The sequence below is a fragment of the Monodelphis domestica genome, chromosome 3 (genome assembly GCF_027887165.1).
Source record: "Monodelphis domestica isolate mMonDom1 chromosome 3, mMonDom1.pri, whole genome shotgun sequence".
Lineage (NCBI taxonomy): Eukaryota > Metazoa > Chordata > Mammalia > Didelphimorphia > Didelphidae > Monodelphis > Monodelphis domestica.
Window position 1 is genome coordinate 272,950,913 of NC_077229.1, and position 10,963 is coordinate 272,961,875.

Sequence of the window (10,963 nt, forward strand, 5' to 3'; positions counted from 1 at the left end):
AAAACTTTTTTTTTTTAAGAAACAACTTTGGGTAGTTATCTTTCATTGCCTCAGTCCCTTCCTAAAATTGTCATAGGCTAGCATAGCATAAAGAGAGCAAGTATAAGAGAGATATTTATGAATCTGACAAGGCGGGGAGGGGGTGGAAAGTCATCTAAAAATTATTTTGAAGAACAAGTGTGTGGATAAGAGTTGATTACACTTTAAAATCTTTGTTGAATCTTATTCTAGTCAAGCACTACAAATGAAGCAATGTGCTGTTTATATTGCTGTGCCAGTTCTGCCCAGAGTCTAAGAGAGTTTTTTTTTTTTTAAATATCAGCCTAATAATAGTTGGGCCATAGCAATACAAATGTTTGGTTTCACATAAAGAATTCATGTAAAAGTACTACATGCAGTTGGGGTGAGAGAGATTTTAAAATGTTCTGTGTTGCAGCAAGTGGAAACATTCCAGTTTTACAGAAGGACAAGGACAACACCAATGTCAATGCTGATGTACAGAAATTACAGCAACAATTACAAGATATCAAAGAGCAGGTAAAATAAATCTTTATGTTAAAACGATTTCTAGGAGTAAATTAAGATTTTTGTCTTTTTTTAAAGTTACATGAGTTCCTACAGTATTTCTTTTTCAATGTGTATGACTTGAAATATTTGATAATTTATAAGAAATGGCAACTAATTTTTTGCATGACTTTTTATGAAGAAGAGGTCATTTATTTGCCTCCTGAAATCAAAGCATCTATTTCATATCTCACATTTGGCTTCTGATGTAAATCTGACTTATAGAATTATTATATTGGAATAAAACTTGAAATATCAGTATTATCTCACTGCTAGTATAGTAGTTATCCATTTCTTTTCTACATATGCTTATAAAGCATCACCATAATAAATAGTGATGTAAGGCAGTGCATATTTTTATATACAAGGTTAGAATTCTATATTATTTTATATAACCAGTTGATTAAAATTCTTCAACTTGAGTTAAAATATTATAGTTGGATCCATTTTCTTGAGTGAATAAACAAATATATTTGTATCCTTACAAGTTCTTGATTTTACTAGGAAACAAAATTCTAAAATTTAAATTGGTGCTATTTTCAGTCTTTTCCTTTCATGTAAGAAATTCATGTATGTGGCAGCATGATTGAATGTTATCAATGCCATAGATAAGGGATAAATATTTGAGAGATGTTCCAAAGGGGAAATCAACAGGCCTTGTCTTGAATTATGGAGAGATTGGATGTGTGGGGCAAGGGATGATGAGAAATCCAGGCTGACTTCTAGTTTGGGAGCTGGAAGAATTTGAAGAATATTGTCTTCTACAATAATAGAGAAGGTAGGAAATGAGGAGGGTTTAGGGAGAAAGATTGGTTTGTGACATTTATTTAAGATGTCTACTGATCATTCACTTTGAGATGTTGGAAAGGTGATGATGGGCATGTGGGAAATATGAGTTTGAAAGTCAGTAGAGATATTGGTGTAGGACAGGTAAATTTTAGAATCACTAGCAAAAAAGATGGTAATTATATCCACGCAAGCTGATGTACTTCATCAGGTAAACTAATACAGGAGGAGAAAAGAGAAGGGTCTTGGGCAGAACACTGAGGGACACCCAAGGATACAGCAAAGGAGACTTGAAAAGAAGGAGTCAGACAGGAGGAGAACCAGGAGAGAATAGTTCCAAAAAAACTTAGAAAGAAGAGAGTGCCTAGTAGGAGAATATGATCAACAGTGTCAAAGACTGCAGAAAGTTCAAGGAGAATGAGGATTGAGAAAAGGCTGTTGGATTTGACAACTAAATGATCATTGGTAGTTTTGGAAAGAACTGTTTTGGTGCACTGATTAGGTTAGAAGCTATATCATAGGGGCTTTAGAAGAGTGAGAAGAGAGAATGTGGAGGCATCTATTGTAGATGGCCTTTTGGAGGAAAAGAGATTTAGGATAATAGTTAAAAAGGATGGAAAGTTCCATATGTATGTTTTTCCCCCCAGGATTGGGGAAACATGAGCATATTTGTAGACAGTGGAAAAGAACCAGTAGGCAAAGAAAAAGTAAAAATAAATGATAGAATAAGTATGACAGAAGGGGCAATCTGTTGGAGGAGAAGGGAAGGTATAGGATCACTTGTGTAAATAGAAGGATTAACCTTGGTAAGGAGTAAGACCACCTCATTGTGAGATACCAGTGAAGGAAGAGGAGATAATGGTGGAAGGCAATTGAGTGATATGAGAAGGGGGAACTCAAGTCAAATAGCCTCAATTTTAACTGTAAGTTAGGAAGCTAGGTTCTCAACTGAGAGGGTGAGAAGGAAGAGAAGAGCCACGGGAGATTTGAAGAGAGATGAAAAGGTTTGGAAGTGTATGGTAGATTGCCTAGCAGCGGTGACGGTCCAGTTGAAGTTGTGTAACATAAATTCATAGTGGGCCCAATCAGAATATCTGTGTGATTTTGCTCCCACTTCAATCAGTAAGAAGCATGTGTATAGGTGCAAAGGCAGCAGATGGTGGGAATGAACCAAGGCTGAGGCCTGGCAGCATGAGATTAGTTTACTAATGGTCCTAAAGATTCAAGAGATGAGAACAGCATAGAGTTTCATTGGTTCACCAAGAGGCCAAGATGGGGGAAGAAAAGAATAGAGTAGCTAGTGTAAGGGAGATGGCCTGGGAGTGTATTTGAGGGGCCAAGAGATTGGAGGTCCATTGGCAGCTAACAGCAAGATCAAAGAAAATGACCATACTGAGTCATCTTTTAAAATATAACATTTCTCATCTTGATGATTTCTGTTTTAACATAATAGTAAAGGTACATAGATGTTTTTTCCAGAAATTAAAATTGTGAAACATCCGTAAATACTTAACACATATAGGGAAGAAAGAAAAGAAAAAATTAAATTTCTTGTCATGTTAAGAAAATGCTACTATAACAAATTCTCAAGAAAGAGAGTATAGGGGGCAGCTGGGTAGCATTGAGATTGAGATTGAGAACCAGTCCTAGAGACGGGAGGTCCTAGGTTCAAATCTGGCTTCAGCCACTTCCCAGCTGTGTGACCCTGGGCAAGTCACTTGACCCCCATTGCCTAGCCCATACCACTCTTCTGCCTTGGAGCCAATACACAGTATTGACTCCAAGACGGAAGGTAAGGGTTTAAAAAAAAAAAGAGTATAGGAAAACTAGTGATATTACAGAGGTGTGAGAATTTTCACTTTCATGTTTCTTCAGTAATTATATTATTTGTGCTCTTACATTTTATTATTGCAGACGATGTGTCCTGTATGTTTGGATCGTCTGAAGAATATGATATTCCTCTGTGGCCACGGAACATGTCAACTTTGTGGAGACCGAATGAGTGAATGCCCTATTTGCCGCAAAGCCATTGAACGAAGGATCCTTTTGTATTAAATAAGAAATAGCAGTGTGTTTTGTTAGCTAAACAAAATTTAAATGCATTTGATAAGGCAGTTCTAGTGAAATACTGTATAATACCATAGTATATGTATTGCATTATGATTACTTTGAATGCACCAAACCAAACAAACCACAAAACAGTATTTGGACAGTCATTTTAAAATTTGGATCAAATCCATGTAACCCACAGTTAATTTTTTTAAAGTTTTTTACTCCAGCCTTGCAGAGTATGGTTGTAATGGGACAGATTTACAAATACATTTAATTCCTTATACTTTACTATTTCCATTAAATTTTCTTTTCAGTTTAATCAGCCCTTAGGTGATACACTTTTTTGTGCTTTCTCTTATCCTTAGCATTAATATTTGCATTTTTCCACACTAAGCGTAACATAGATTTTAAGAAATTAACACCTTTTTAAAATGTCATTTGGTGCCAAGTTAAGCAGGCAAGTCAAATCTTTATGTCATTCATATTAAGAATAAAGAGTGTTCCAAAAGTCTTAGTGCCGTTTGAGACGTCAGTAGACCTATGACTAAGACTTTGGGACACCCTGTATAAAATCCTAAGTTTGAGAAATATTTTGAGGAAGGTAGTGGTGTGGTACAGTAAAAGATTGCTGAACTTTGGAATCACAAGTTTGAATTAGACTTTGCCACGTACTGCCTGTTGACACTGGGCAAATTCTTTTACCTCTCTGGGCTTTAGTTAATTTATTTGTAAAATTCCAGCTCTAGATCTAAGATCACATGACCTGTGTTCTAAAAACATATATTTTTGCTTTAATTTCTAATTATTTTTTCCAATTTTTTTAAAGTAACAAGAGTATGGAATAGAGAAAGGAAAATGCTTCATATTAACAGCTTATTTCCTAAGTTATAAAAGAAAAAAATCAGTCACTTAATTTCATTGTCAATTAACTTAAAGTAATTAATATTCTTAAAGAAAAAATAAGATTGGGCAACCCCCTGGGAAATGTAAAAAAAAAAGATCATTTCCCCACAGTTCTGCAAAACAGAATTTTATATATATATATATATATAACTTCTGGCCATTATTAAAAGACACTACCCTTCCTATATGACTTAGTATACTGTTATTATTAAGCCTTATAGAAAAGTGATGAGAAAATATGGCATAATCACTCCAATACTCCAATAGCAGTTGCAGAATTGCCAATATTTAGCTTGATCTGACCATTAAGAAGAGTAACGCTCCTTTCCCAGGCCATTGAGTTGTCTCTTAGTAAATTAACTTTAACAGCGCACTTGGACAATGATGTACCTTCCAGAAGGCAGCAGTTTTCTCTTTCTTCTTGCAGGATCAGATCCATTACTTTTGATAGTGTTGCTAATTCTATCTTCATAGGTCTTTTGTGATTTTAAAATTGTCTCCCCAAGTTATTGGTATAGCTTTATGAACTTAAAGTCTTTGTACTTACAAATAACTATTTCAATCATTGCAGCCAGTGCTCTCCAAAGAATGTTTAAGAGCAGTAAAAATAGATTTTTCATCTTTTATGGAAGACGTGGCTCTGGTGGTCAGTACAAAGATAAGAAAAACAATTTTTGGTGACTTTACTTGCTTTTACACTATCATTGGCTATTTAAAGATTTTTTAGTCTTTAAATGAACAGAGAAGCATACTAGCTTATCAAAAAGAAATATCAAGTGTATTTATACTTTTTGTTGATGTACAGGTGTGCATTGTCAGTAGTTTAGAGCGACAATTTGCTGACTTCATCACCTAACCTCTTTACATATATATATGTGTGTGTGAGTGTATGTATTTGTGTGTGTGTGTGTGTGTGTGTGTGTGTGTGTGTGTGTGTGTGTATACATGTCCTTTTTATCTAAAGTACACACACACACACATTCACTCTTTAGGCTACTTCTTGCAGGTTTTAATTATTATTATTTTTTTTTTTTACAGTTCTGTTGGTGATTTTTGTTCAAGTTTTCCTACCATTTCCTACTAATTAGAAAGTGCAGAGTTTCTAGCCTCAAAATATAAAGAGGAGGGCAATGAACTGTTTGTTTAGTTTCTTGTACAGAATATAGTCAGCATTTCTTTTTTTCTGCCCTGTTATGAGATGTCTTTCTCTTAACTGGAGCTCAAGGATGCCAAAGGTGTCCATTGGTAGATTTCAGAAGGTCTGTGAACATTGATTAAAAAAAAACAAAAACCAACTTCTTTATTTCAATTGGTTCCCATGTAAATCCTGTGTATTTTATTTTATATATTTAAAAACATTATTGTTCTGAGAAAAGGGTTTGTATGTTTCATTAAATAGTAAAAGGGGTCACTAAAAGTTAAGAAACTTCGATTCTACCAAATACTATTTCCACATAGCTAAGTATTGCGTTGACTGATTAAGGTGACTCATTTTGGCTAATCTGAGAACTACAGTAATACTTTTTGTTCTGAAAATGATAATTTTATTCAACAAAACATTTTCTTTTTTCCCTGAATCTTGAGTTCTAGAATTCACTGTGAAGAAGACTTTTTGCCCTTTCCTACTGTTCTGAATACTTTGGTTTATGGTTTTAAAATACAACATTTCTAAGCTCCTATCCCAAAGTTTATAATTGATAGTTATTGTCAATGGATTTGTGGATTTATATTAGTTATTATATTTCTGAAGATAATTTTGTGAATAGATGGTAATCTCTTTAATTCTGGTTTTGTGAGAGATGATGATGAAGAGCAGAATTGAACACGTTCTTCAGCTTTTTGAACTTCAACTTCTGTTTTGCACCTCCTAGCAGTAGTTTCTGAATAAGTTAGATCTCATCCCATTACCATCTCTCTTTATCCTGTTGTCTCCAAGGATTGTTTTCAATTATGTATTGAACTACTAGTTGATCAGATCTCTAGAAGGCTCTTGTTTTAGAAAAGAACCAGGACCACTTAGATATTGTTTTGCCATTGCCATTTCCTTAATTCTTAATTTCTTTTACATAATCAAGTAATATTTATTCAGTATCATATTGCACTGAGTTAAATGACCAACACTTTTGATGACTTCAGTTTGAACTTTGAATCTCCAAACACTAATTAGTTATGAAACAGCTACTAAATTAATTTTTTATTTTAAGCTCTTTTCCTTTTATTTTTCTACTAATTAAGCTAAGGAAGACAAATCTCAGATACATGAATGTAACTTTAGTCAGTGCTATTTCCTGCACTTGAGGCCTTGAAAAATTCTATAGGCACTATCTTTCATTCATGCATCCAGTTTCCTCTGCTGGCATCCTTCTCAGCAATCCCATTTGTTGTTCTGTCCAGTGCATTAGTACCTACCTTTTATTGTTTTGTGTGTATTGGGTTTTTGTTTGAGGGAAGAATGGAGGCGACAAGTAACTTGTCATACTTTTACATGTCTTATTTTATAAATTACTCCTTATGTATATTTAGCCAGCTGTATGTACTCTTTTTGTTTCATTGTTAGCCCTTACTACCATATAATAAGTTATTAACTACCACAACCTTACATTACTCTGTAAGACCTTATGTTAACCACCAGGCTTTCAAAGTCCAGTGTTAGATCAAATATTAATTCCTGATATATCAGGGTTGTCTGAATTTTAATACTGTCACATTCTGTTTTAATAATAACCACTATCACAATTTGATTTGGCATTCTATATTGAATACTTTCTTAGAAGTAGATGTTAAAATTAGCTTTATAAGGGAAAAAAAGCCAGTATAATTCAACCAACATTAAGCACCTATGGTATTCAGAACACTGGGAAGGATAGAAAATTTGGAGAACACATGATCCTTGTTACTTGGATGTCAGAAAATATGATAGGTTTCTTGTTTGTCTCTTTTTTACTGATCTATATCATAACTGGAGTTTTCTGTTATAACACTGCCAATTCTTGGAATAATACTAGTAAGTTTAAATTGAAAACTTACTGAAGGTGCTATTCTTTAAAACAATCATTTTAATGTACTTTTTCCTATTGCTATGCACCATCTACATATCTTATAAAATCTTCATGCCCAAGATGAAAAGTAGCGTGAATAAAAATGCTGTTAGGATAATACTAGTTGTAACCAATTAATTAGTTTCACTGACATAATAGGTGATGCAGCATTAAAAGCTGAATTAAGGAAATGCTAAAGGTGAAACACTACAAATTGACAACTTGTGGAAGTGTTCATCAAAGTCCAACTTTCCTAAGTTTTTTTAAGTGATTTGGTTTGCAAGACCATTTTTAACATTTAAATCTATGTTACTTAACTTTTGTACAACTCATTATATCTGTATCAAAGCACAGTATCTAGGTAGCTTAAGAAGTTAACTTTGCCATATGTGCATACAGTGTACCTGTGCCATTTAGATCGTGAATGCTGCCAAATTACTCTTGCCTTGTTTAGTCATGTTTGTGCTTCCTTCTCATAGGGTCTTACTTAAGCTTAGTGTAAAGAAGTTGTGGGATTTCAGAGAAGAGGACATGGCAGTGAAGATGGTGGCAAATATATGAACGGGACTGGGAGCAGGATGATTGACCTCTGAACAAAGAGGAACAAAGGGATTATCAAAGTCTCACGAAGGCAGCCTGTGGGAAATATTTAATACCAAAAAAGCCATTTCAGTTAATAAAACCAGTTTTTTAAAATCATATTTCATTATATTCAGCAATTGCTTTGTAAATTATAAGTTTAAAATGGTTTTTCATTTGCTCCAAAAGGGAAAGCATTTAACCCCTCTCTCATAAAGTAATTAAAGTTTTTGATAAGAAGTCCTGGGAAGTTAATCTTTTTCCTTATGTGTCTCTATAATTCAAGAAATATCTAAATTCTATCAATAGTAACGTGCTTGTGTATATTTCTTAACAATTTAACCAAGAGACGAAATTATTGGTAAGCATAGTTCTCACAAAATATTTTTGGCACTCCACTAGGCAATCATTAAAAATAATATGCCATAGGTTCCTTCCCTTCACTATTAATTGCGCATTTGATAGTCATTTTGGGGGAAGTTTAAAAATTCTATTCATTGGAATATAATTGTGTCCCCCCCCCCTCCTTTTTTTAGCTACCAAAAAAAAGCTATAAACAAGCTCTGAATTTGAGCCAAGGTTTATAACATTTTCACAAATACACAACTTGAAGCAAAAATGTAAATAAACTTTAAAATCTATTTGTGAATTTATTTTTGCTAAAACAGAAGAACCTAATTTGACTTTACTCATATGTTATAATAAGAATACTCACTGATTTTGTTTGATAATTTTATGAAGGTGGATTTTTACTCAAGCAAACAAAATTATAGCAGTATTAAAATGATATTTTGGGACAGCTAGGTGGCACAGGGGATAGAATGCTAGGCCTGCAATCAGGAAGACCTGATATCAAATCTGGCTTTAGGCACTAGTGGTATGACCCTGAGCAAATCACTTTAACCCTGTTTGCCTCCAAAAATGAAATTATTTTGTGAATAGTTTAAACAAAGTTTGAGGAAGCTTTTTAAAGCTGATTTGATGGTTGTTTGGTATAAGAAAAATGTTTAGATTGTTTCAATCTTCTCATTAATAATTGCTGGTGAATGGTAGAAACACAGACAATTAGTGTTGATCAGTTAATGTTTCATAGCTTAAGACTCCTTGAAACTTTCTACCTCCTTTCTGTCAAAGTGTTACATTTTGCCACAATTCTAGTCTTCAGGGTCAAAGGAAAGGGGAAGTCTGGAATTAGAGGGTTTTGTTAGTGGCATTTGTTTTTTTTTTTAAAACAAACATCCCCCTGCGGCGGTGCGCCCCCATTCCCCTCCCCCCCCCAGCTTGGGGGTTTTATTTGGACATCTATGTTTGGTTCCTAAATTAATTACAAACTGTTCAATTTGATCTTTAAATGTATAATAATAAAATTGCCAAGTTTTACATGTACTGTTCTCATCCATTTTATAGGCTGTTTGATTTACTTTCCTCCAAAACCAAAAAAATTTTTTGTTCATTTCCATGTTTTCTTCCCTCCCCACATGTTATTTCCTTTTAAACTTATAACTGCAGTAATTAAAAGTTCTGACTCAGGGCTTTTTAACAGTTTAAGCAAAATTCCTATGTGTTTGTTACATTTTTAGAAAACTCCATCCACATCATTGTTTAGTGCCTTGAAAGAATTATTGACTTGGCAACTACCATTAGACCATTACAGTGTGCCTGTCTGTCAGTATGTATAAACATGTGTGTCATTGGTAATTCTGTAAAGGAAGTTTTGTAGATTTAAATTTGAAGATTATTTTTTAAGAACTGATCATTCATGTCCATGACAACTATACTAGTAGACAGAATAATTCTGTGTTTATATTCATACTAAGTTACATGTATAAAGTATCTGGGGAGAGGATTTGCTTTTTTACATAATTATGCCTAGTTGATTTGAAAGGAGGATTCAGTATGTTAACAGTGAGGTCCCCCCCCCCCCTTGTATCCTAGCATTAACAATAAAAAAAGCATCTGCATGGAGTTTCTTAATGATAATCCTAATTTGTCAGTTCACATGCTTTTCTTTTGTCCAAGTTTAATATGCTAGTGTCATCAGTCTAATATATTCAATAGTAGAAGACAAGTTTCAGTGGCTCATTGCAATATTTTGTTTTCATCTCCCTACAGTTGTTAGGTTTATACCATTTGATGGAATTTGAAGTCTTTTGTGTGAATATAGCTTAATTTCTGTACTACAGATGACTTTGCTTATTAGTCTTCAGTTTTTAAGAAATGCTTAGCGAGTCCTAAGCTTTTGAAATTAAATGCTAATATCTTCCTATTAATAAAGTTTTATTATATAATGTCTTAATCTTGAAAAATATTCTTTTAAAAAGCATATGCATAAGGGCTTAATGCTTTAGGCATTTGGTATGTTCATTTCTTTCATACTTCACTTGTGATGGAAATCTGTATCAATAAAGAAAGCAAGAAGCTATTATTACCATTTGTTGGCTTTGAGGGGAAAAAAAATTCCTTATTACTTTGTAGAAGTCAACATCCAAAAGAATGTTGTTTGTATCCAAAACTGTACTGTGAAAAGAACCAAAGGATATTCTTTCATCATAACTAGCCCCCTCCCAGTTAGGATTATTATAAGAGGTGAATGCGTAAAGTTGATTTGATTTCAGTCAAAAAACAGATTACCTTAGGTTTCAGTCAACTGGTCTCAATTTAAATAATTTGTGTTCTTTAAAAGTGTATTATAACTCAAAAATGGGCATAGGTTTACTTTTAGAAAATAGTCATTGTAAAGCAGTAAACTATTTTGATATTTTTCAAATTCATTTTGTAGCTACATCATAGAACAATTCCATTGGACTATTCTATTTAGTAAAACTAACTGAAGATATCTATCCCTAATGTCATTGTGAGGTGGGAACTATCTCTAATATAACAAATTAATCATGGATATTTGAGGATGAATTTTTTAGGATAGATTAGAAAGAAATTGCCTTAACAACAACAATAAAACAGCTATTTAAATTGCTTAATTAAAGAATTCTTAATAATCATTAGTTCAAGATCTAGCATTTGGTCTGGATGATGTGACATGG

General features: G+C 33.4%; 1 protein-coding gene across 1 annotated transcript in view; it reads left to right on the forward strand.

Moving 5' to 3' along the window:
• Positions 1–10,218, forward strand: part of MIB1 (MIB E3 ubiquitin protein ligase 1) — a 169,010-nt gene extending 158,792 nt beyond the window's left edge. Inside the window, exons 20-21 of the mRNA XM_001363175.4 lie at positions 437–537; positions 3,265–10,218. Coding sequence (XP_001363212.1) covers positions 437–537; positions 3,265–3,405 — 242 coding nt within the window. The 3' untranslated portion in view covers positions 3,406–10,218. The remainder of the gene's footprint in view (positions 1–436; positions 538–3,264) is intronic.
• Positions 10,219–10,963: the final 745 nt, after the last annotated feature.